The sequence below is a fragment of the Dendropsophus ebraccatus genome, chromosome 3 (assembly GCF_027789765.1).
Source record: "Dendropsophus ebraccatus isolate aDenEbr1 chromosome 3, aDenEbr1.pat, whole genome shotgun sequence".
Taxonomy (NCBI): Eukaryota; Metazoa; Chordata; class Amphibia; order Anura; family Hylidae; genus Dendropsophus; species Dendropsophus ebraccatus.
The window spans coordinates 157230372-157258269 of NC_091456.1; the positions used below are offsets into that span (position 1 = coordinate 157230372).

Genomic DNA, 27898 nt, shown 5'->3' on the forward strand with positions numbered 1-27898 from the left:
AGTAAGGGTATGTTTATACTGATTAAAATAGGCGGAATTCCGCAGCAGAGGTCTCTGCCGCCGCCTGCCTCAGTGTGTCATAGCCCGTCTATGGGAGAGTGCACGCTCTTCTGCTGCCGTGGCTCTCCGCTCAAAGAAGTGGCAGCGGAGGAGCGCGCGCTCTCCCATAGAGATGCTATGACACACTGTGGCACGTGGAATTCTACCTATTTTACTCAGTGTGAATATACCCTAAGTTGCACAGTTTTTACTTGTCTCTCTGGCAGTAACCATGTGCCCTGAATGATTATCTAGTCCATAGACAAATTTGAAATTCCATCCAATGACTCAGGAGTGCAGGAGTTTGCCCTGGCAGGTGGCGTCTTGCAGGCACATGCAGTTCAATAGTCGAAAAGATCCGTTCTCCAATCCTGTTAGTGACCTCACTACAAATTCATAGACCTAAGCAGAAAATTTCCCTGTAAATATTTTTTGCCATTTTAAAATTCAGTACTGTCACTGCACATAGACCTGTGTACGGATGACCTATTGTTAAATGGTTTAGACATTAAGATTTCAGTAAATTCCAAGCTTTTGATCTAGCTGTAAATAAAGCCTCGTAGTGCCCCTAAGGTGCCGTACAGGGTCACATGCCAGTTGGCGTGCCGTGCTCTATTGTACACAAGAGCGTTTTGACATGAAAGTTCAGTCAAGTGCTTAGTGTAGATCAAGTTACCAACATGATCCTCATCCTAGAAGGCATTGCCCCAATTGAAGTGATTTAAGTGTTTTTTATTTATTTTTTCTTCTGGAAGAGGAGTAATAATTTTTTTTTTTTTTTTAGTTTTTTTGTCATGCTGTAAAAGCTATACTTACCTGAAATCCTGGTCCAGCCTCCTGAAGCTTTTTAGACCTGTGCTGGTTGAAAAAAAGAGACTAAATACAGGAATTCCCGGCCAGTGCAGAGACGACTCAATGTTTCTGTCAATCACATGACTGTCTTCTCTCTGAGAGTGCAGATGACCTGGGATTCACTGGACTTCCTGTCTTTAGACTCTTTGGGGGGGGGGGGGGGAGGAAGTCCTGTGTTTCCTATGATAAATTAAATAATCTGAATTGCAAACCTGCTTTATATCATCTACTGTTGCTTTAGCTTTTGTAAGTTTTTTCTTTAGGGTCCCCAGCAAAATATGAAGACATTAATCTAGCGGGATAACCCTTTTAATCGACTGTCCATGCAAAAATCTACAGCTTGGTCAGGTTACAGGACAGTCAGTCCACCCATCATGTCCGGTTTCCCTCCTGTGAATGTATCGGTGGTTGTGCGTGCTGCCGGTCTGTTCAAGCACTTTGGTACAGATGGAGATGGCTGAGCGTTGTACGTTATTTCTCTGTAGCATGACTCTGCAGCCTAGAATAACCACTTGTGGATGGAAATTGAGAGCGCTAGTTGCCAAGCATATACAATAGGTCTGCCTTATTCAGAATGGTTCTGTAGCTGTTTCTATAACTCATCATTGAAGCCCACTATTGCATAGTGTATTGTATCTTTCTTTTCATTGCTGTATATGGGTAGTAAAAAAAAAAGTACGACCTTAAATATAGTCACTATTCACATACACTTTCTACATGTAATCTAGACATTGATAATTTATACCTATACTTGTTATAATTCTGTTCATTTCTTTTTTTAGATGCTGGATGTATATGAAATTCTTCCCTTTGATAATCCAGATGGTGGAGCATGGAAACAAGGATTTGACATAACCTATGATGAGCATGACTGGGATACTGAAATTCTTCAGGTTTTCCTTGTGCCTCACTCCCACAATGATCCAGGTAAAGCTTGGGGTTTGTAACAACCTTAAAGAGGACCTGTCACCCCCGGTGCCAGGGTGACATGCTCCTGACCCTCCGCTAGAGCCCCTCAATTACTTGGTCCCGGGACGGAGATCTCCCCGCTGGAACTCATCTCAGCGGCACACGCGCTGGGCTCCCGTGGGGATATCTCCATCCCGGGACCGTCTGAAGAAGCGGGACCCCGCACGATCAAGTAATTGAGGGGCTCTAGCGGGGGGTCGGGAGCCTGTCACCACGGCACAGAGGGTGACAGATCCTCTTTAAAGTTTTATTTTCAATGCCTTTTTGAAGTGTGAACATAGACTTAGCTGGTGTACTTGCTGTTAAAGAAACTGTATGTGCAAAGTGCACATACACAGAAGTAAAAAGGCAACCAAGCCCATCTAGTTCGATTGAGGAAGAGATGCAAGATGCATTCGCCATACTAGAATTCAGCTCCTCGATTGTTTTCAGAGAGGAGCTGAAAGCTCAGATCAGAAATGATAGATGTTGGATGATGAGAGAGGCAAAATTACAGTTACTGCATCCAAAAACTATACTGAAAGCTCAGACGTTGAATGGTTTAGTCTGCATAAACTGGTCCTTTCCAATCTGAGGTCTCCTGCAACTTTATCCATGCAGAACACTTTCCCGTGGCCCTAGTATGACAGAAGTGATCCATGGCCGAGTTGTCTGTGTTGGTTTTGGACGCAGTTACCATGGCTTTGCTCAACTCTCTTCAACAGCTATGGAACTTATTTGTCCGGTCCATTCAATATCATCCAATTCCATTGTCAACCAGCTGAATTGAGAACGTTGAGATGTATGTTGGATAAAAAGTAATTTATTTTACACTGTCTCCTCCATTTTTCAAACCAATACCTACAACTCTTATTTCAAATACACAGGCCCATATATATATATCAAACTGTAAAATAGGAACTGGTGTAACCTGTCCATGGCAAGCCCGGCTTTTATATTACTAGAGCTATGCTGCTTTTTTACAGTTTTATGACTTTGGGCCTAAATTCCCACTTTCCACGGCTCCCACATTGGGATTAGCAATTAACAAAAAATAACATCACTTGGTTATTGCCCAGCCCATGAGGTGCAGATCACAGGTTCTGGCAAGATCATCCCCTGCTCATCTTTCACCACAGTTCTGCTGCAAATAACTAGACCCCTCCCACCCGTGTTGTCCTTAGGCAAGATGTGGATTTCCATAGAGATGGGTGCGTGAAACCAAAGAATTTAAAGATCAATTCTTTTGTAAATGTGCAATAGGTTTAACTGTCTCATTGGTGTCCGAGAAGCCTTCTGCATCTGTCTTGTTGACTAGCAGAGTTAGGCTACGTGCACACGGAGCAAAAGTGGCGGAGCGCCACCAGCCTCCCTGTCATAATGGCTTCTCTCTGTGCGCTGAAGAATGAACATGTTCATTCTTCAGTGCGGGAAAGGAGGCACGCGAGCCTCCCATAGACTGTCATTATGACCGGAAGGCTGGCGGCATTCCGCCACTTTTGCTCCGTGTGCACGTAACCTTACCAAACTGGCCGAAAGAATGCCTGTCAGGCCTGATAATGGTGTATAATGGCCATAGACACACTATATAAAGATGGCTAAGCTTGTAATGTGGACCCCATAGAGAATGGAGTGTCTATGCGCATGATCCGCTGCTTTATTCTAATGGGGGTCCTTAGTGCCCAGACCAATACGATCAGATAGTTGGCCCCTATTTCGTGGGTAGGTAAAAACTCTGCTAATTGGGAAAAACCCCTTTTAATAAAGACAGTTGGGTAAGAGATATTTGAAGAAAGGTAGCTCTGGCATTTACTCATTTAATATGTAATTATTCCACCCACCCAACACTCTTCTATATACCTCTATATCTATATCGTTACTAGCAGAAATCTTTTTGTCTCCCCCATTCCTTTGAGCTTCTTTCAGGTTGGGGTTGACATTACTGATCCTGCAAACACAACCGCTAGTTACTACTTTCCCAATAATAAAGAAAAGCACTCACAAGGGAAATGCAGATAACTTCCTGGGTTTACTGTTCTGGCAATATCTGAGCCTATGAACCATGAAATAGAATTTGGTCTGATTCATATGTACTCTTGTATTATCTGGAAGATGATTAAAATAAAATTACAATACGTGTGTCCTTACCGACACTTTAGTATTGATTGAATATGTATAATCGTAAATGATATTAAAAATAAAGAAAAGCTTGCAGAAGCAAGTTGTATAAAGTGATATTGTATACTTTAAACTGTAGCGGCACTGTTATAGAGGGAAGGATAGCTAATATTCAATTATATATATATATATATATATATATAATATAGACTATACAGTAGTTCTAGGCACTTTTCATTATTATGGACTTGCCTAGTGGTATGTGATGAAACCATTTACATTTATGTACTAAAATAAAGCATCACATGCCCCGAAAGGTGGTTTTTTTTTTTTTTTTTTTACATCAATATTTGAATTGACTGCAATAGTAAAGGCCATTAATGCCAGTACACTACAGGTTTGTAAAAACTCCTTTATTGCATATGGAATATTACAATATTCACAGGCACACCGTGGAAACATGGTACCTACAGTTTTCAAAATGGGCATACTGTATACTGTTAGGGTCTTTTAGTCATTTGGCAGGATTGGTAAGGGTTCATTGTTTCCCGACTTCTGTGACTTTTTAAAAACAAAAGGTAGAATTGATATGTATAGCAGCATAAGTGCTTAGTACATCAGGGTGATGAGCAGTTTAGTGCGTACAATATTTTGCACTAGTTCAGGTTTGGTAAATCATCCTACAGATGCCGGAATCTTATGTGAAGACGTTTGTCATTGCAGGTTTTTTCTTAATATACACTCACACGTAGCTGAGGTTTTGTATAGTTTCTGGCCACTATATAACTTGTATTACAGGCCCCATCTCTTATTTGTAGTTGTCTTTGTGTATGAAATACATAAACTTTTTATCAGGGTTTGAGTTTTCAGACCCTGACAGTTCAGTAGAATGAGCGGGAAGAGGACCACTCTGTCTGTCTGAGGAGACGTGCCCCAGAGACTTCCACTATGAGTGCGACGCAGAGCAGCAGAAAGACGGCGCTGAGTGACTTCTCCTGACTTCTCCCTCCTCCTTCCTCCCTCCTCCTTCTTCCTCTTCCCATTCTAAGATCCGGCCCCTGTACCGCCGGTGTTGGTATCTTACAATAGGGAGCTGCTACTTCAACTACTACAGCAATTTAAGAATACATTTTTGTTACCAAAAAATTGGCTTTTCCTTAAAGGGAACCAATCACCTCAAAAACGCATATATAGCTTTTTAAATGTGCTGTTAGAGCACACAGCACACTTTCCATACATGTTTCTATATACTCTCTGCCTCCCCCGTGTAATCCATAAAGTAACTTTATAAAGCTGGCGCCCGGTATGCAAATGACCTCAGGTAGTCACCTGGGCGGTGTTCGGCTAGATGGTAGTCACGGTCAGTCTGGGTCCCATGGGCGTTCTTTGGCGTTAATCACGCCCCTCTGGGCGTGATTCAAATCACCCAGTAGCTCCGACGTCACTTGGGAGCGCGCCGTGCACGACCTTTGCGCACCTACGTTTTTACGCCGCCGCACATGCGCAGTACAGCCGCTTCCATTCAGGCTGTACTGCGCCTGTGCAGAATAGCCTCGAACTCAGTGTGAGCGGGAGTTCGAGGTTATTCTGCACAGGCGCAGTACAGCCAGAATTGGAGCGGCCGCACTACGCATGCGCGGCGTAAAAACTTAGGTGTGCAGACGTCGTGCACGGCGCGCTCCCGAGTGACGTCGGAGCTACTGGGTGATTTGAATCACACCCAGAGGGGCGTTATTACCGCCGAAGAACACCCATGGGACCCGGACTGACTGTGACTACCATCTAGCCAAACACCGCCCAGGTGACTACCTGAGGTAATTTGCATACCGGGCGCCAGTTTTATAAAGTTACTTTATGGATTACACGGGGGAGGCAGGGAGTATATAGAAACATGTATGGAAGGTGTGCTGTGTGCTCTAACAGCACATTTAAAAAGCTATATATGCGTTTTTGAGGTGATTGGTTCCCTTTAAGATGGCATTTTTTGCATTGTTATGGAGGAGACCAGTTTTAGTTAATGTTTTGCTTTACTGTATAGAAGAATAAGAAGTAGTGGCCCTTGGCTGTGCTCGGGGGATAGTATGCTTTGCTGGCATTGTTACTGCATATTTCCAGACAGTTCATTTTAGCAAGAAATGAACACTATTTTGTTGTGTTATGAGTCGACTAATTCTCATGAATGTTTCAGAGAGATTAATTTCCATTGGGTTCAGTACTGATTCATTTCAGCACCGACGGCTCACAGTGATCAAAGTAATTTGCATGTATAATTTATATACAGTATACTCTGTCTTAAAGTAGAAGCAATTGAATCAAATCGTAAAAATTCCCTTTCAGAAGGATTATTTCTTGAGCACAGCAGATAAGTAATACTAATAATATCTGGTCAAATGTGTATGGATATATGTCTACAGGGGACATTAACACGTAGGTTTATGTATCTTTACAGGAGTCGTCACATTGTTTTCCTCATAGTATCAGGATTTCTTATATAGTACTGTTCACCTTTAGGCTGTTACACAGGTAAAGCTTGTAAATCCCTGTCAAACATCTAACACAAGTGGCCTGTAAAAAAAATAAATAAATAAAAGTGGTGATGGAACGGTATTAACCCTTAGACGACCCAGGGCGTATAGTTACGCCATGGAAGTCTGTCCCCAGACGACCTAGGGCGTAACTGTACGCCCTGGGTGTTTCTCCCGCTATGAAGCGTGCTCCGGAGCGGAGCGCGCTTCATAGCAGGTGGGGGCCGGCTGCAATCAGCAGCCGGGACCCCACCGGTAATGACACGCTGCAGCGATCGCGCTGCCGCGTGTCATTAACTCCTTAAACGCCGCGATCGCGGCGCGACCGCGGCGTTTAAGTGTAAGTGACAGGGGGAGTCCCCTGTCACTTACCGATCGGGACCCCCGCAGTGTGACTGCTGGGGTCCCGATCGGTAAAACGGGCCGCCGGAGGTCTCTCACCTGCCTCCGTGCGGTCCGATCGGCGCTCTGGTCACTGAGCCTGCACAGGCAGGCTCAATGAGCAGAGCGCCGATAACACTGATCAATGCTATGCCTATGGCATAGCATTCATCAGTGTAAAAATCCAAGTAGTGAATGTAAAAGTCCCCCAAAGGGACTTCAAATGTGTAAAAAAAAAAAAGTTAAAAACACTATTACACTACCCCAAAACCCCTCCCCCAATAAAAGTTTAAATCACCCCCCTTTCCCATTATATAAATAAAACATATAAAAATAAAAAAATAGACAAACATATAATATACCGTAGCGTGCGTAATTGTCCGATCTATTAAAATATAACAAGCGTCATTGCGAACGGTAAACGGCGTACACGAAAAGAGGGAAAAAAGTGCGTGGATTACCGATTTTATGTTACATTATATATATAAAAAAATTAATAAAAAGTGATCAAAACGTCCGATCTTCACAAATATGGTATTAATAAAAACTAGAGATCATAGCGGAAAAAATGACACCCCATACAGCCCCGTAGGTGAAAAAATAAAACCGTTATAAGCGTCACAATAGTCCCATTTTATTTATAATTAATTGCCAAAAAAAAGGATTTCATTTAAAAAAAATATATAACATTAGAGAATCTGTGTAACCTGCATATGGTTGTGTTCGGACTGACCTATAGAGTAATGGTATCATGTCGCTTTTACCATATAGTGCATTACGTAGACACAGTAACCCCCCAAACGTTACCATATTGCATTCTTTTTTGCGATTTCACCAATTTATATCTTCATAAATATATTTGGAATTCCATCGTACATGTTATGGTAAAATGAATGACGCCATTACACAGTACAACTATTCCTGTAAAAAACAAGCACTTACATGGCTTGTAGATAGAAAACTGAGAGTGCTAGAGCTCTTAGAAGGGGAGGAGGGAAAAACGGAAACACTAAGATCAAAATTAGCGCGGTCCACTGGGTCATTTTGGGCCTGGTCCTCAAAGGGTTAAAGGACAGTTGCGGCGCTCATAAAAAAAAAACAAACAAAACTGAACTGAAGTTCCAGTTCCACTTCCTGGTTTGGTCTTTCCCATGATGCACTTTGTCGCCTGTGATCTCTAACTGACTCTGTAGAACTTTTAGATGGCTTATAGTTTGCTCAGCCAATCAGAGCTGAGCAACCTGAGTCATCTGACAAAGGGAGGCTGGCCTAAAAGGGCTTAGACCAGTCTCTCTCGATGTCATTGTCACAAAATGGCTGCCACAGAGCAGCCTGGGGTCAACAGTCATCAGGTAAGAATGAGTTTACTTCACTTCCTGGTGGGGGGTTGAGGGGGGGGGGGGGAGATAGGGAAGGGCGGCAGATAGGTGATTGAAACATATTACAAAGTTATATAACTCCGTAATGTGTTACAGTTACTGGGATAAAGCTTTTCACCGGAGTTATCCTTTAAAGATGAAATTTGAGGATTTGCTATGATATTACCTCCAAAACAGTAGTGTAAAGATTTATCTTTATAATAAAAATGAAAGTCTGTCAGTCTGTCTGTCTGTCTGTCCCAAATAGACTTCCAAACGCCTGAACCGTTTGACCCCAAATTTGGCACACAGATACATCGGGTGCCCGGGAAGGTTTTAGCGAAGGTCCCGTCCCTGCCAGATGTACAGGAGGGGAGGGGGAGGGGAAAGAGCGCCCCATAGAGATGAATGGGAAAACTCCTCACTGCAAACACAGGTGATATAATTAACTGCAGCTTTGCCCAGAGAAAACTGCAGTTGGAGCCTTAGCAACCAATAGGATTACTGCTTTCATTTTCACAGGGAGCAATGGTTGCTAGGGCAGCTGCCTCACAACATCCACAGTAATAACTGGTAGACCCCCTACTCCATCTATACAGTACATGTATACAGGACCCCCTACTCCATCTATACAGTACATGTATACAGGACCCCCTACTCCATCTATACAGTACATGTATATACAGACTGGCACGGTGTGGACTTAGTGTAGGGGCCCATGTGTATCAGATACCGGCACGAGGTACATGGGGCAGTATGGCTTGATCAATTCATACACAAAATTCTGATGTGTTTTTTATTTAGCCTAGGGGCACTAGTATCAGCCATAGGTGTGAGGTGCAGCACTCTTTTTCTTCCCTGAACCACATGTATATACAGGGCACTACAGGTATACCAAACTGTGACTGGGTAACGTTGCCACGCCAGACCTGACCAATACCGCCATACTGTGCTGGATAACACTGTCATACCAGACCTGACCAATACCGCCACACTGTGACTGGATAACACTGCCACACCAGACCTGTTCAATACCGCCATACTGTGACTGGATAACACTGCCATACCAGACCTGACCAATACCGCCATACTGTGACTGGATAACATCGCTATACCAGACCTGACCAATACCACCATACCATGACTGGATAACACCGCCACACCAGACCTGACCAATACTACCATACTGTGACTGGGTAACACTGTCATACCACACCTGACCAATACCGCCATACTGTGACTGGATAACACTGCCAGACACTGCCATACCACACCTGACCAATACCGCCATACTGTGACTGGATAACACCACTATACCAGACCTGACCAATACCGCCACATTGTGACTGGAGAACACTGCCACACCAGACCTGACCAATATCGCCATACTGTGACTGGATAACACCGCCATACCAGACATGACCAATACCGACACACTGTGACTAAATAACACTGCCATACCAGACCTGACCAATACCGCCATACTGTGACTGGATAACACCGCTATACCAGACCTGACCAATACCGCCATACCCCCCTCGAAAAGATTTTCTGGCAAGTCTGAACGGGAGGGTACTGCCCCTCTGCAAGGTGCTACCCTACGCACCAGACCATGGGTGCCTAATGGTAAATACGACCCTGCAGGTATACAGGACACTACAGGTATACAGGACCCCAAAACTATACACTACAGGTGGACGGGACCTCCACCAACTATATACTACAGGTATACAGGACCCCAAACTTTACACTACAGGTATACAGGACCCCAAAACTATACACTACAGGTATACAGGACCCCCACCAACTATACACTACAGGTATACAGGACCCCACCAACTATACACTACAGGTATACAGGAACTCCACCAACTATATACTACAGGTATACAGCACCTTCACCAACTCTATACTACAGGTATACAGGACCCCAAAGCTATATACTACAGGTATACAGGACCTCCACCAACTCTATACTACAGTTATACAGGACCTTCAAACTATGCACTACAGGTATACAGGACCCCGAACTATATACTATAGGTATACAAGACCTCCACCAATTATACACTACAGGTATCCAGGACCCTCAAACTATAAACTACAGGTATACAAGACCTCCACCAACTATACATTACAGGTATACAGCACCAACTATATACTACAGGTATACAGGACCCCCGAACTATACAGTACAGGTATACAGGACCTTCACCAACTGTACACTGCAGGTATACAGGACCTCCCTCAACTATATACTACAGGTATACAACCCCCCCCAACTACACATTACTTGTATACAGGAACCCCCCAACTATACACTATAGGTATACAGCCCCCCGAACTATGCAGTACAGATATGCAAGACCCCTAAAAACTGTACATTGTGGGTATACAGAACCCCTCCAACTATGCACTACAGGTATACACTAATTTCACTGATTAACACAGATGAAACAATACCTTTAGCTTGGCCTCCTGGGCACCTTAGAACAAATCTAATTAACACACTGATACTTTATACCCGGGCAGCGCTGGGTACATTTTCTAGTTAAGACATAAAGGAATGTCGGCTGTAATTCACTTTTCTAACTGCTGAAACGGTTAGATAGTTGTTAGTTTAAACAGACACATTTTACCTTTCATATATCTGTCTGTGCTTCCATAAAATAGAAAAATGCTTATTCTCCAGTGCAAAATGTGAAAGATGCTTCCCCAAGCCCCTGAAATGCTTCCTCACGCCCCTGAAATGCTTCCTCACATTCTCATGTCGGCACTCAAGAGATGTGTGGTGCTGTTACATCTATACATCATACATACATACATACATACATACATACATACATACATACATACATACATCATCTTTCTGCTTCTGTAAAAGTAATCACAGTGTTCAGTGCAAACAGAGTAGTAAGACTTGGCACTACTGGACCCAGCAATACCTGGAGCGAGGGGTCCGAACTTCACTGGACAAGGCACACCAGGTGGTGTGCTGTAACAAGCAACAGTCTGTGAGATCTCAGCAGGAGAAAGGTAAAAGATGTAGGCACTCACCGGTACTTGCATGCATAAGCTTCTTTATTGGGTGTCCTTTACATCTCGGTACAATGTAGGAAGAGCGGGCACGGCAGAAGCGTCACACCACTCTCCCTGCACCATACTGAGATGTTAAGGACACCCAATAAAGAAACTTATGCACGCAAGTACTGGCGAGTGCCTTCATCTTCATTTGAGATCTCACATGTACCAACTTGTACTTGTTACTTCACTTGTACCAACCATTGATTGTCATGAATTGCTCCCCATATCTGTAATAGTTTATCAGCAGTTAGGACTAGAGATGAGCGAACCACGAGCATGCTCGAGTCCATCCGAACTGGTGGCTGCTGAAGTTGGATGTGTTAAACATGGATATAGTCATTGGCTGTATCCATGTTTCCCAAACAACCTTAGAGCTTTATCCAAGTTCAGCAGCTGCCACTAATCAAATGCTGATTGTTCGGGTTCGGATGGACCCGAACCCGGTTCGCTCATCTCTAGTTAGGACACCTTAACCTATGAGTAGATTCTTATAGCAGATGCTACACAGAGGCACATGGTGCCTTTTAATATAGCGCGCCAGTTTTATCAACTGTTCTTTCAGCAATGCCCCTAATGAATACTGAGGATACCTAATATTCATTAGGAAATGGAAGAGTCACTTGGCACTACTCCAATCATTCACCATCTGCGTACATACAATGGGATGGCTCACCTTCGGGTCTTAATGGGCATGATAGTGGTTGTGGTGCTCTGCATGCAATGACATAAAGTCCATGTATACCAAAGATTGTAGAAAAGATGATCATATGGCACTCACCAGGTTTCCGAGCTCTAGTGGAGTACATCTGCGCCTGCCATGTAACCTGTACAGCACTTGAGGTTATGTTCCTGCTATTATGCTTTAAAGCAACTCCATACCCACAATCTGTCCCCCCCCCCCCAAACCACTTGTACCTTCGGATAGCTGCTTTTAATCCAAGTTCTGTCCTGGGGTCCGTTCGGCAGGGGATGCAGTTATTGTCATAAAAACAACTTTTAATCCGGCAGCGCTGTGTCTACCGGCCGGGGCTTACATTTGTATATGCATTAGGCTGGCACCACCTCTATGTCCTTCCTCCCCACCCTCCTCATTATTAGGAATGATCCAGGAACATTTACTGCTGTTTAAGCTTTGCACAGGTGTATTAACGATCCAGCCCATGTTCATTATACACACAGGTGGGGAATAGGAAGGAATCTGCCTGGAGTATTCCTAATGATTAGGAGGGTGGGGAGGAAGGACAGAGAGGTTGTGCCAGCCAAATGCGTATACAAATGTAAGCCCCAGCCGTTAGACACAGCGCTGCCGGATTAAAAGTTGTTTTTATCACTATAACTGCATCACCTGCCGAACGGACCCCAGGACAGATCTTGGATTAAAAGCGACTATCTGAAGGTACAAGTGGTTTGGGGGGTCAGATTGTGGGTGCAGTGTCGCTTTAAATAAAGAATTTGCATGGAAACCTGGTGAGTGCCGCATGATCATCTTTTCTGCAATCTTCAGTATTCATTAGGGGGAGTGATAAGAGAACCAGGAGTTGTGCGACCTGGCAGTGTACTGTAGTTTCTCATTGTGAGACTGGGAATCGCCATGTAGCCCTAGACTATTTTACAGCATAGGACAGGTTCTCCTGAGAAAGAGGTACTCTTTGTAGTTGCTCTTCATTTGGATAAAGGGATGAGGATCTTAAATAGTGGACCCTACTGTTAACTCAAGTGTTCTGCAAGTTAAGTTTCCAAACTGGGCTACACCCTTTTGATTACTTCAAAAATGTCAATTTTTCTAATAAAGGAAAACATTTTCCATGTGAACTTGTTCCACTACAGTCTGACATTTCTACTTTATGTAAACAAATTGCATTAGATTGCAGGTATCTCCAGTTGAACTGGCTTGTCGATTTTTGTACTGAACAAACATGAAAAAAAAGGAAACCGGTATAAGAAATGTATGGGTAAAGGAATGTCCTTTCTGAGTGTTCAACATATTCTATTCAATTTTCAAAAGTGTGCTTGATCCTTTAACCCATGAAATTGTGCGCTTAGGATTGTGATAGTGTCAGGCAGCACCTTGGAGAAATCTGATTTTTATCTTTGCTATGGGACATGGTGCTCTGTATATACCACTGAATAGAATAAATTATTTTAAGGTTACAAACCCACTTGGCGGGTCTGCAGCGAGTCTCCATGCTGCGTTTTTGCAGCGAGACTCGCTGCAGATCCCGGCCCTATGCTTTTAATGGCAGACAAACAAATGTACATCCCTGCTGCGAGTTTGTCTGCAGCCCACCCCATTAACCCCCCGGCCGCCGGAGCTGATACTTCACCTGATCCCGGCTCCGGCGGTTCCCGATGTCTTCAGCAAGCCGGAGCGGGGACCAGGTGAAGTATATGCTCCAGCCAGCCGCCCGCAGCCCCGGCCGCCCGATCGCCCCCCCGCAGCCCCGGCCGCCCGTTCTCCCCCCCCCCCCCCCCCCGCAGCACCGATCGCACGCCCCCCCGATAGAGCGGCCGGGGCTGCAGGGGGGCGTGTAAGCGATCGGTGCTGCGGGGGGGGGGGGGGGGCGATCGGGCGGCCGGGGCTGCGGGGGGGGGGGGGGGGGGGGGCGATCGGGCGGCCGGGGCTGCGGGGGGGGGGGGGGGGGGGCGATCGGGCGGCCGGGGCGGGGGGGGGGGGGGGGGGGGGGGCGATCGGGCGGCCGGGGGTGCGGGCGGCTGGCTGGAGCATATACTTCACCTGGTCTCCGCTCCGGCTTGCTGAAGACATCGGGAACCGCCGGAGCCGGGATCAGGTGAAGTATCAGCTCTCCGGCGGCCGAGGGGTTAATGGGGTGGGCTGCAGACAAACTCGCAGCAGGGATGTGCATCCCTGCTGCGTGTTTGTCTGCCATTAAAAGCATAGGGCCGGGATCTGCAGCGAGTCTCGCTGCAAAAACTCAGCATGGAGACTCGCTGCAGACCCGCCAAGTGGGTTTGTAACCTAAGACATGTTATTTTGGTTTAAAAATAAGTAGTTCTCTATTGGGTCTCTCCTTATTTCTTTCCTGTTCTTTACGATGTAGTAAAATAAGAAGTATACGGGAACATATAACTCCAACAGTATTCTCTTTAGGCATTGGTGGGTCACCAGTCTAACCATATAATTATTTTAAGGGTCAAAGTTATGGTCTAGCACAGTTATGGCCAATCTTGACACTCCAGCTGTTACAAAACTACAATTCCCATCATGCCTGGACAACCAAAGATATGGCTTTTGCTGCCCAGGTATCATGGGAATTGTAGTTTTGAAACAGCTGGAGTGTCAAGGTTAGCCATCACTGGTCTAGCAGAAGACTTGCTGCTGCCTTAAAGGAGAAGTGTGGTAAAAATAATAACTTATAAACGGGTCAAGTGTAACACAATATGAGCGCTGATCACATAAATCATTAGTATAAAGAGGCTTTATGCACCTCCGCTTTGTTGCAGGCAGGGGTCACACAACCGATCGTTTGTGCGGCCTTTCTCTTTCTTCATTATCAGCCTGACATCCGCCATTACACCGGGTGATGTGTGGACAACTGATGATGATCATCTGATGCAACCAGCTGATCAAGTGTTTGCTTCTTCATCAGCTGATCAATGCGCCTATTACACAGGGCAGTATTGGCCTATTCAGTCGATTATCGCCCTGTATAATAAGGCCATTCACTTATTTGTCACTGCTCATCTCATCTGCATTTTTAGGATGAGCTCCATTGGATTCACTATGGTTTCAACAATTAATTCGCCTTTGGACAATAAAATAAGATAAAAATGGCTCAGTGGTGTTTAACTAAAACTATACAACCCTGAAGATACAAAAATAAAATCCTTACATTCAATGATTCTCATAAAAGGAAGCATTGGGAACGAAGAGAACTCGTGGCTGTTAAATCTTCTCAACCAGGGTAATATACGGAAATGTAAGAGTAAATTAGGTTTTATTACACTAACACAATAGCATAATCAAGCTGAAAGCGCTGTGCCGAGTATGTTCTCTATTCTCTCATGTCTTTAAATGTCTATCTTAAATTCGGCATCTGCTTTGTAATTGTCAAACAATGTAATACTAAATGTAATTTTACACAGAGAAGAGAAAGGACTGGTGGTACAAAGCCTTACATCCGTTTATCCTGCCACTTGGCCATGAAGTTTGAGTTCTGCCTGAACTTTTTAAGGAGTTGAAATGGGGACACAAGATCTATCAATAGTCATAGGTCATTTCTTTTTGTATCTTTTATTGATAGTATATTTTTGGGATTGGGCTTTGTGTCAGCATCTTGGGCCTCTTTCACATGACTATTTTGCTCCAGGTGTGGTGGTTGAGTTGCTGAAAATACATTGAAAAATTTAAAACCCAACATAGTCATAGACTTTGAGTAAGCGAATGTGAACAAAAGTGTGTGAAATCCATTTATGTATTGTTGGCTGTATGAGTGCCGAAACGCATACTACCATATATAAATGATATATACCTATGGTACAGATGGTATATGCATTTTTTTGCATCTACTTGCTGATGGGCTATGTTGTTAAGATGGCATTTGGGATTGCTGGTATTCTAGGATGCCTCCACAACTCTACTGGCCTATTGGACTAAGACCTGTGCATGCTGCTGTTGGACTTCGGCTGTTTGGTATATCTCACTGACACTTCCAAACATTTGGATCGATTGGGTCTTTCAGTGCTAGGACCACCACCTATCTCCTATATTTTGCCTGAAGGAGCATGTGGCTTTACACTTTCTCCCTGGCTGGCTACTCGCTTTGACTCATTGACATTGTTGGGCTCTATTTTAAAGGAGAAGTCCGGCCAAAATTAATTTTTGATATGTTGTTACTTATGAAAAGTTATACAAATTTCTAATGTACATTAATTATGGGAAATGCACATATACTGCTATTTCCCTTAATTTATTAGATCAGGAAGTGTTAGAAATATCTCTGAAGAAGTGACGTCACGACCCAGGGTGTAATTCCTATGGAGTGTCCAGCAGGGGGCGCTCTCTATATAGAAGTCTATGGGACTTTATTGTTTCTATGGGTTTCTATGTAATGTAATGTAGTGTACAGTGCTTTATTGAATGAATACATCTATGGAATACTTTGGGGAGCAAGTGTCCTTGCTCCCCAAAGTATTGCATAAATGTATTCATTCAATACACAGTAAGCCCGCCGATCCGCCGCATTTCCGCCGCATTCCCGCCGATCCGCCACACGCTGATCCGCCGCATTCCCGCCGATCCGGACCATATACATTGAACTACAGCTCCCATCATCTGCTTATAGTATGAACAGGTGATGGGAGCTGTAGCTGGGTAATGGATATGACATGCCGCCGGGCGCAGGGGGGAGCCGCTCAGTACACAGGAGCGCTCCCCCCTCCTCCTCCTCCTTCCGGGATAACTTCCGCCTATAGCACTGCTGAGTCCCTGCCTGTCCGCGGCTCTCCGCTCTCATATACCGGCTCCCGGCATCAGCGCGGACACCAGGATGCATCGGGCGCCGGTATGTATGGGGGGGAGAGCGGCGGCCAGGCAGGGAGTCAGCATTGGTATAGGCGGAAGTTATCACGGAAGGAGGAGGAGGAGGGGGGAGCGCTCCTGTGTACTGAGCGGCTCCCCCCTGCGCCCGGCGACATGTGATATCCCTTACCCAACTACAGCTCCCATCACCTGTTCATACTATAAGCAGATGATGGGAGCTGTAGTTCAATGTATATGGTCCGGATCGGCGGGAATGCGGCGGATCGGCGGGAATGCGGCGGAAATTCGGCCGAAATGCGGCCGATCAGCGGGCTTACTGTGTATTGAATGAATACATTTATGCAATACTTTGGGGAGCAAGGACACTTGCTCCCCAAAGTATTCCATAGATGTATTCATAAAATAAAGCACTGTACACTACATTACATTACATAGAAACCCATAGAAACAATAAAGTCCCATAGACTTCTATATAGAGAGCGCCCCCTGCTGGACACTCCATAGGAATTACACCCTGGGTCGTGACGTCACTTCTTCAGAGATATTTCTAACACTTCCTGATCTACTAAATTAAGGGAAATAGCTCTATATGTGCATTTCCCATAATTAATGTTAATTAGAAATTTGTATAACTTTTCATAAGTAACAACATATCAAAAATTAATTTTGGCCGGACTTCTCCTTTAAGTGTTTGGAGCCAAACTTCTGCCATGCTTCTAGCTTTATCTACAGATCAGTCGGTATTTAAGTATTGAGGCTCTGAACAATTAAAAACTATTTGATATGTCCAAAAATGTGTTTGTTTTTTTAAGTTACTTTGATGCTTTATGGCAGACTTGGTCATTTTGTGATGCACAAAAGATCTGGTTCCCTTTTAGTGTGCGTTCACACATAACTGATCCGCTGGGGATCCCTGCCCTGTACACTCTATGGGCAGACAAACTCGCAGTGGGATGCACATCCCGCTATGAGTATGTCAGCAGCCCGCCCGTTAATCCTCCCCGCCACTGGAGCGTATACGTCACCTTCTCCACGCTCCAGCTTGCTTCACGGCTTCCGACGTCTTCATGTCCCGCTCAGCCAATCAGTACGCTGCGGCGGGGCATCGCACTGATTGGCCGAGTGGGACGTGCCAGGAACCCCCGAAGCAAGCCGGAGCATCCCACTTTGAGTATATCTGCCCATAGAGTGTATAGGGCAGGGATCCACAGCGGATCTCGCTGTGAATTCGCAGCGAGAAATCCGCTGCGGATCTGTTATGTGTGAACACTCCCTTAAAGGGGAACTCCAGGTAGAGGTTTAAAAATGAAACTTCTGCAGAAGCATATAGCATTGCTTGCCTGTCTATCCCAGTTTTGAAACTACCAAAAATCCATTTGTTTGGGGTTTTTTTGTTCTGTATTGTTTTTCTGTCCTTCCTGGTTGAGCAGTTCCCAGAATGTAATGCTTTCCCTCAGCTGATCATCACAGTCCCCCACTCATCACAATCAGTAAAATTAGTGCTGAACCTGCTTTTTGCCATTCAGAGATGGTGGATCACTCAGGGGATTGGGGGATCCAGCCAAGCCTCCTGTGAGATTACGTCCTGCCCCCTGTCTGCATCATCAGCCTGTGCTCAGCAAACACATAATGTGAGACAAAAGCAAGGCCATTCCCCCCCCCCCCCACTTCCTGGATTTCTATCAGCTACCAGTGTGGCAGAACCGCACAGATATGGTAATACATTGTATAGACACATCTATATAACTTTTAATGTACTTGTAATAGAAAAGAAGTTTTTCTTATCCAGAGTTCCCCTTTTAAAGGGGTTATCCAGCTTTGAAAAAGACTGGCACTTTCAGAAATGGCACCACTCTTGTTCTCAGTTTGTGCGGCTTTGTAGCCCTTTTCCCTTAAAGTGAATGGAACTGAATTATAATCCCACAGTACAGGGATTGTGCTGTTTATTTTTGTTGTTGTTTTTTTTTCTTTCAAGAAAGTAGGTGTGCTTTTCTAATCCTGGATAATGTCTTTAAAGGGGAAAACCAGCCATCCCATGAAAAATAAAATGCTCAAAAAGCATATAGGTGCACTCAGTTTTACAAATGATCCCAGTTTTACATCATTGCACCGGCCTGGTAAACTACATCTCCCAGCATGCATTGCTTCTCAGAACCAACTGCCGGGTACCCGTATCTGTATAAATTAGAGAGTGATGAAACAACAGTGTTTTCTTTCCCCTATACTATTCAGGAGAGACTGTTTCCTCTTCCTTGACCAGGTGATCACTGTGTGATCTCAGTAGTGGGCAGCGTTAGTAGTACCTGGCAATAGAAGGCACAGAAATCATGTGACCTCTGCCTCAAGGGGGAGGAGAGATAAGTGGACCAGGAAGTGAGGATTTTAAGCAGTTTCAGGATGTGAATGCTGAAGGCAAACAACCCGATTCATGTAATAGAAACCTATTACAAAAATGCTTCGCATATGGGTGAGGATTGAACAGGGTTAAATCTTTAATAACCGGATGTCTCCTTTCCATTCAGCTTTTAAGACTGCTGAATCAATATCTATAATTTTTTCTTGAGGTTACTGGAGGTCCTAAGAGTCAGACCAAAACAGTTTAAAGACATATTTTAGTGATATGCTATTACTTTGAGATTTGGATACCCTTTATACCACAGTAGTTCATGATAGGATCTATCTGTACTCTGCAAACCGGTACTGCCTGACTGACAGTATGTACTATTGTTTATGGAAAGTAATTGTTTTTGTAACTTTTTTGAGCGCATTGAATATTTACTGAACCCCAAAGTATGAGTCGAGTTACTAAAATGCTTTGTGTATACATTGGCTTGAAGTCTGGAATTCTTGTATTATATTGAACCTTGTTTACTTTTATTCCGCACTGTAAAGTACATCTAAACTTTAGTTCCTATAGATTCTTTATTAAGCATCTGCCATTACTCTTAATAGGGCAAAAGGCAAACAATCTTGTAATGTTCACGTTGTACAGTGTCATAGTGAAAGTTGCTCTTCAGTTATGTGGTTTCCTGTTAAGTGGGTTGTTTTCTTGTCTCCTGCAAATCAGCTGCATCATTTTGTGTCAGCATAACTACATTTTGAGGCCTTGCAGGTAGAGAATATATATAGAGATAGATATATTGAGGCCTTGCAGGTAGAGAATATATATAGAGATAGATATATATATATTATGTATGTGTAAATGTACTTTATATTATGTTTTAAAGGGAACCAATCACCCAGAAAATCAATGTAAAGACAAGGATATGTGCTGATAGATCACCCAGCACACTTCCCAAATATGCCCCTGTAACCTCTGTGCCCCCCTCAATTAGACAGTAATCTTACTTTGTTCAGGTCACGCGCTGTATGTAAATTTTTGCTAAGTAGTCCTGGTGGGCGTATGTAGTCCTGGTGGGCGTATGTAGTCCTGGTGGGCGTATGTAGTCACGGTCCGGGGCCGTATCTAGTCACGGTCCTGGGGCGTATCTAGTCACGGTCCGGGGCTGTAATCACGCCCAGAGGGGCGTGATTCGGAGGCTTGCGGTCCAGTGACGTCATCCGGCGGCTTGCGTTCCGCGTCGCGGCCGCACCGATGTGTTCGGGAACCCGCGCATGCGCAGTACGGCGGGAGACGACGCTGACGTACTGCGCATGCGCGGGTTCCCGAACACGTCAGCGCGGCCGCGACGCGGAACGCAAGCCGCCGGATGACGTCACTGGACCGCAAGCCTCCGAATCACGCCCCTCTGGGCGTGATTACAGCCCCAGACCGTGACTAGATACGCCCCCGGACCGTGACTACATACGCCCACCAGGACTACATACGCCCACCAGGACTACTTAGCAAAAATTTACATACAGCGCGTGACCTGAACAAAGTAAGATTACTGTCTAATTGAGGGGGGCACAGAGGTTACAGGGGCATATTTGGGAAGTGTGCTGGGTGATCTATCAGCACATATCCTTGTCTTTACATTGATTTTCTGGGTGATTGGTTCCCTTTAAAATTGAGGAAATTCAGTTTTTTTTTTCCCCCTATTTTTTTTTTCCTTCAATAAGCTGGCATATCTAATGTGTAATGCATTTGAATAGTAGGTACATATATCTGTTGGGGCATACATTACAAAGCTGATGCCTGTATATAAATATGATACCACATTTTGTGAGTCAGAGGTGGCAGCTCTGCTACAACTGCTGGAGCAATGATATATAAATTAACTTTTTTAGGGCTCAGCCACACTAGCGTTTTTCTTTGTTTCTAACGGATCCCTGCATATTAATTAAATGGATGAGCATAAACTGATAAGCAGACTAATGCCGCGAGGCCCCGCCCACTTAACACAATCTGCAGTTGATAAAAGATGACTTTTTACTTGCACAAGCACCATGACGTATGATATAAAATAATTTATGAAAACTGCAAAATTTACCCTTTACACCTGTGTAGAGATGTCAGAATGCAAAAAAAGGGGGCGACAGTGTCACTGATGTACTTTTGTACATCAGATTGCATCCGTTTGCATCAGTCAGCATCCGTTTTTCTATCCGTTTATTTTTCTTCTTTGGTTTTTTGCTGCTTCTGCGCATGCTCGGTGCAAAAAGGGATGAAAAAAAAACGTGAACTGAAATACCTTCCGTTTGAGATCTGTCCTCATTGACTACAACGTAAAAAAAAAAAACGGAAGTGCACTTTGCGTTCGTGATTTGTTTTTTTTAAGCGGAAAGAGAAATACTGCAAACACTATTTTTTCTTCCGTTCAAAATTACGGATTTTGAACGGATTGCATTTAAACTGAGCACAATTAGGGCAAACGGAGCACACTAAAATATCATGGGAATGTATGTGGATTTTAACGGATCCGACAGTTTCCGTTTTGCTTACTCCAAAACAGAAAAGGTAGACGGGATGGTGTCGGATGGTCAAACGCTGATGTGAACGTAGCCTTAGTCAGTTTCTTAATTTTCTTAAGAAATGCAGTTTGTGTGTATATATATAATATTATAATATATATATTATACACACTAACACATACTGTACACACAAACTGCATTTCAATGATTCCAGAGAATGTAAAATATTTTATTGTATGAGGAAAGCCATGAAAAATAGGAAACTGACTAAACAAGTTAATGTATATATCACTATTCCAGCAGTTGTAGCAGAGCTGCCACCTCTGACTCTGACAACATTGTGGTGGGACACTGACCTACCCGAAAAGCTATCCTTCTTTACCATGTACCAGCTGTACAACATTAAAAAAAAATTCTAGAAGGTAAAAAAAAAACAAAAAAAAAAATCTTTTTTTTTTTCCCCCTTCTAGAATTTTTTTTTTTTAAATGATGTACAGCTGTCACACGCAAAACATGGATAGCTTTTCCAGTAGGTCAGTGTCCCAGCCTGCGCGTATAGATGTATAAACAGGAGATATTTTACTGGCGTGAGACGAGGAGTAAAAGAAATACAAAGTAGAAATGTTTGTGGTATTGTGCTTGAGAAGAGCCTGCCTTTTAAAAGCAACTCCACCCAAAATGCACAAGGTATATCCTGTGGTAAGAAATTAGGTGAAAGGGCCAACAATGAGAGCCACAAAACCCAGCGTGTTTCGTTGGCTGCTTATTGCTGCATATCTTAGTCATCCCCGTAACCCATGTGAAGCAAACATGATGAAAACATGAAATACTGTCAGTTTCTATTCTTTTTCTAGCTGAGAGTTGGCTTCATAGAAACTGAGAAAAGGTAGGGAGTTTCTTCAGAAAATCTCTAGAGATAAAAGAGAAATAACCCAAAACACAAATTACTCTTGTACCAAAAACTGAAAATAGGACATGAATGCAACTATTATAAGCCATTTAAAAAAATTTTTCCACCATTTCTATGTATGTTCTGTACAATGAAGATATTTGGATGCTTTATATATTTATTTGTATTATAATCATATAACTGAATCAAAAATATTAAAGGGAATCGGTCATCTCTAACCGGCTAATATTTCTTACTTTTGATCCTTAGCGCTGTTAGGAATTTAGCAGTTTATTAGATATGTAAATTTTATTGAACTCTATTCAAAGGAAACCTAGGTTACCTGGTTAGTCAAAATACCCATTGTGCCAAATGGTCAAATAAAATCAGTCCTCAAAGTGATTTATACTTGGTAAAACCTGCATTTTCTAGATAAATGTTGTTCTAAAAAAAATCAATATTTTAAAGTGACTGTGTACCCGCAATCTAACCCCCCCCCCCCCCCAAAAAAAACAAAAAAAAACCACTTGTACATTCGGATAGCTGCTTTTAATACAATCTCTGTCCTCCGTTCACCAGGTGATACATTAATTGTCTTAAAATAAAACTTTTAAACTGGCAGCCCTGTGCCCAACGGCCCTGGCCTACAATATCTGTGCCCTAACTTTGCACCACCCCTCTGTCCCTCCTCCCCACCCTCTTTATCATTAGGAATTCCCCTTGAACATTTTCTCCATGCTGAACATTGCACAGGTGCCTTAAAGATCCAGGCCATGTGCCGGGCTGAAACAGGTGAAGAATAGGAGACAATCTGCCTGGAGCATTTCTAATGCATACACAATCTAGCCCATGGCTGTTTGACACAGGGCTGCAAGTTTAAAAGTTGTTTTTTTAGGACAATAACTGCATCACCTGCCGAACGGACCCCAGGACAGATCTTGGATTAAAAGCAGCTATCTGACGATACAAGCGTTTTTTTTTTTTTTTTTTTTTTTTTTTTTTTGGGGGGGGGGGGGGGGGGGTCAGATTGTGGGTACAGAGTCAGTTTAAAAGCATACCATATGGCCCTTATAGCTGATAAATACAGACAATATGTGCAGCATGAGCAATAGACTCGGGCAAAGAAAATGAGGAATAATCCTTTATATGACGGTGGACTTCCGATTCCGGCGCGTATGGGATGACAGCAGTGTGAGTGAGCTCCTCCACCCTCCGCTCATATTATCGCTCCCCGCTCTGACTCCTGACATTACCGGCCCTGCCGGACCACATCTCTGACTTCTCTAAGTGCCGAGGAGTCGGAGGCACCACTTCATTAAGCAGGGAACCAGTTATACACCTCCCCATAAGCCCTCCTCCATTTACCTCACAGCTCTGTCACAGGGACACCTAAGATGGCGCCGACACGAGGTGCTGCTGCTGAGGCACACACAGAGGAAACACATACCTCACAAACCCCAGTGCCGGACCTCTGTGACACCATAATACCAGGACTAAATATGTCTTGCAAGGCACTGGCAATTCAAGTGTCCAAGATGATATTAAATGACATAAAATCCTCTCTTGAGGCCACTATAGTTTCCTCCCTAGCAACCATACAGGGAGAAATAGCAACGTATACCTCACAGATTACTGAACTTCAGGAGAGAGTCAGCCTGTTAGAAGATGAAATACATTCTACAAAAATAAAACTACAACAGAATATGAATGTCACAGCTTCATTGCAAACAAAGACTGATGATCTAGAGAACCGCTCTAGGCGCAACAATTTACGTATTATAGGTTTACCTGAATCCATTCCAGCCATGCAATTACATGCTATATGTTCTCTAGAAATTCCCCAAGCCTTGGGTATCCCCGGTCACATTACTGTGGAAAGAGCTCACCGTGTGGGACCCCCACCAGCCAAACAAAAGCAAGATGCAAATCAAAAGGAACAGAAACCCAGACAAGTGGTTGTCAAGTATCTGAATTATAATGATAAAAACAACATTTTACAAAGCTTTAAAAAATCTACAGTTGATGTTGCAATTTGTGGCCACAAAATCCTCATGTTTAATGACTACTCCGCAGCAGTGGTTCAAAAACGTAAAGCTTTCGCACACATTTGCTCGACATTGGTAAAAAATCAAATAGTTTTGCTCTTCTTTATCCTGCCATACTGAAAGTTTTCAAATCGGATGGTTCAGCCTTTCTTTACAGTTCTCCTGAGGAAGCCATTTCTTCCCTTAAAGATGTAAAGGGTCTCACTCCACCTATTCAAGACAAGCACAAGAGACGACGTTTGGATAGTCCTACTGATACGGTAGAAAAAATGGAATGATTATGAACGCCATCTCTGTTCTGTTGGACGCTATGCTGCTCATTAAAACTGAGTATTTTTTCTCTATTTATTCCTATGTATGTTGACTAAATACTATATTAGGGACACCTTGTTACTACATTATTATTTTCTTTAGTCTAGGTAGTAATGCATTTGGTGGTGTGTGTGTGTGTGTGTAAGTATGTATTTATGTATGTATATGTGTGTGTGTGCGCATGTATATGTATAATTCCACCTTGTATGGTTTTAGGTTTAAGTACAACTTCTTTAAGTACTAATCATTATATACTGGCTCTCCCTTTTTTATTTTATTTATTTGCTTCCCTGTGACAACTCACACATTTCTCAGGAGGGTAGGGATGTGTATGTCTTTTAATTTTAATATATACTCATTTAGTGGAGCGGAGGTTGATGTGGCCTCTCCACCAGTTATTTCTTTCTCTTTATTTCTTCTCCATAATGCGGAGTTTGCGAATGCTCCAAACATTGGACAATACGAAAAAAGTGAAGTCCACATCTCACTTTATTCGCTTAGTTTATATTGTTAACTGTTTTATTCTTAGGTATATCACCTTTAGTTTGTCTCAATATGCTACATGCTATCCTCTTTTTCTGCCTGAAAGGGTTACCCACTATGTTATTGTGCTTCCAGGGTCTCTTCTTAACACCTCCTCTTCTATTAATATTGTATGAAATTAATCACTTGGAATGTTAAGGGACTACGTTCCCCATCTAAGAGGACTTCTATACTGAAACACCTTAAGAGACTTAGGGCCGATATAGTATTATTGCAAGAAACACATTTAACTGAATTGGATTATTTCAGACTCAAACGTTTTTGGGTGGGTGCAGTTTATGGTTCACCAGCTATTAACCGTAAAGGCGGGGTAGTTATTCTTACACATAAAAATTTAGCCTGTACGGTATTATCTCAATATCAAGATGATGAAGGCAGGATATGTCATCTTCTTATTGACACTCCAGCGGGCAAATATAGCATATATAACGTTTATGGTTCCAACACTCAGAGACCTGATTTTTTTAAAAACCTCATTCTGCAAGATGACAATAATCTTAAAATAGTTGGTGGAGACCTAAATACTCTTCTTAATATAACTGATAGAAAAAGAACTAAGACCCCTACTGTATATACTTCATCAGATAATATTTTATCCAACTTCCTTAATTCTACCTCCCTATCTGATTCTTGGCGTCATCTACACCCAGATGGTAGAGAATACTCTTTTTACTCTCACTCCCAAACGGCCTGGTCAAGAATAGACTACTGTTTAGTGTCACCGGACTCTCTTGGCAGAGTAGAAGACTCTGAAATTCATGATATAGTCATTTCGGATCACTCCCCTGTTAGTTTACAATTAAGAGATATTTTTCAGAAGGGATCCAAAATTTGGAGATTTCCTTCTCATTTAGCTAGTGATGAATTATTTATCAAACTATTAAAAAAATGGTGGTCAGACTTCTATTCTAACAATGCTCAACATACACAATCCCCAATACTTTTCTGGGAGACTGCAAAAGCAGTTTTGTGGCTGCCCAGAAACGTGAAGCACGTAAAAACTATCTTCAACTTTCCCAAGATCTGCGCTCTACATACACTCTTTTCCTGTCTTCCCCTACAGATGACAATAAATACATGTCCGGTTTATTCCGCTATGGTAATAAATCAGGGAAAATGTTAGCTAACCTTGCTAAAGGACGTAGACCTACTACACATATCCCTACTCTCAAAGATACAGCGGGTAATATACAAAAAGATCCTAAGTCATATCACAACTTTTACAACAATTTTACAGCTCACTATATTCCAAAGATAGGCTTGATCTAGCTGCTGGTAAGAACTTTCTAGAGTCATTAACTCTACCTTCTCTTGATACACCTTCTCTTGATTCTCTCAACGCCCCAGTCACATTGGAGGAAATTACTGCCACTATCTCTACACTTAAAAATAACAAAGCTCCAGGCCCTGATGGCTATAGTGCGGATTTTTTATAAATCTATGTCTTCTGCCATCTCACCTACCCTTCTTTCTACTTTCCAAACTATTCTGACTGACCATCACATGCTCCCCTCGGGAGATACTGCATATATCAAAATACTACATAAACAGGGGAAGGATCTGACATCTCCTAATTCGTACAGGCCAATCTCTTTAATAAATGTAGACCTAAAATTGTTGGCAAAGATTATGACCAATAGATTGGCAGACATCCTACCATCACTAATAGGCAGCCATCAAGTTGGCTTTATAAAAGGACGTTCTGGTGTCACTAATATAAGAATGGTACTAGCGGCCCAGTCTGGTGTCCAATCTGGGGGTCGTTCCAGCCACTCTCCAGGACTGTTGGCAATTGACGCCGAAAAGGCTTTTCATAATATCAGCTGGGAGTGGCTGGACATGACCTTAACGAAATTTGGTATCATAGGTCAATTCAAAGATTTTATTTCCACAATATACACATCTCCGAAAGCTAGAATTCATACCCCGGGTTTCCTTTCTGATAGCTTTCCCTTACAAAAAGGTACCAGACAGGGTTGCTCCCTATCCCCTCTATTGTTCAATTTGGCAATGGAGCCTCTTGCTAGATATCCTATTTCTTCTGACTTTTTCTCAGGCATACGGGTTGGTTCCCAAGTCATCAAAGTTACATGCTTTGCTGATGATACTTTAATATTTTTAGATAACCCAGATCTACATGTTTCGGCAGTATTAGATGCCTTAAAATTTTTTGGTTCCTTCTCTGGGTATAGAATCAATATACATAAAAGTCAACTTCTTTATCTAACTCCACATAAGAGGTCTACTTTGGGTCCTGCGGGGGTCTCCATCGCTAAATCCTATATTACTTATCTTGGAATCCAGATTGGCAGAACTCCCTCCTCACTATATTCCCTGAACTATCGCCCTATAATTAAGAGAATAAAACAAGATCTCCAGAGATGGGAATCTCTACCATTATCAATTGTAGGCCGTACCCACTTAAAGGAGAAGTCCGGCGAAAATTATTT

The 27898-nt window shown here is 43.1% G+C and overlaps 1 protein-coding gene across 1 annotated transcript in view; it reads left to right on the forward strand.

Annotated features, from left to right (window-relative positions):
• MAN2A1 (mannosidase alpha class 2A member 1) overlaps positions 1–27898 on the forward strand; it is a 123256-nt gene that overhangs the window by 31689 nt on the left and 63669 nt on the right. Inside the window, exon 3 of the mRNA XM_069962977.1 lies at positions 1674–1818. Coding sequence (XP_069819078.1) covers positions 1674–1818 — 145 coding nt within the window. The remainder of the gene's footprint in view (positions 1–1673; positions 1819–27898) is intronic.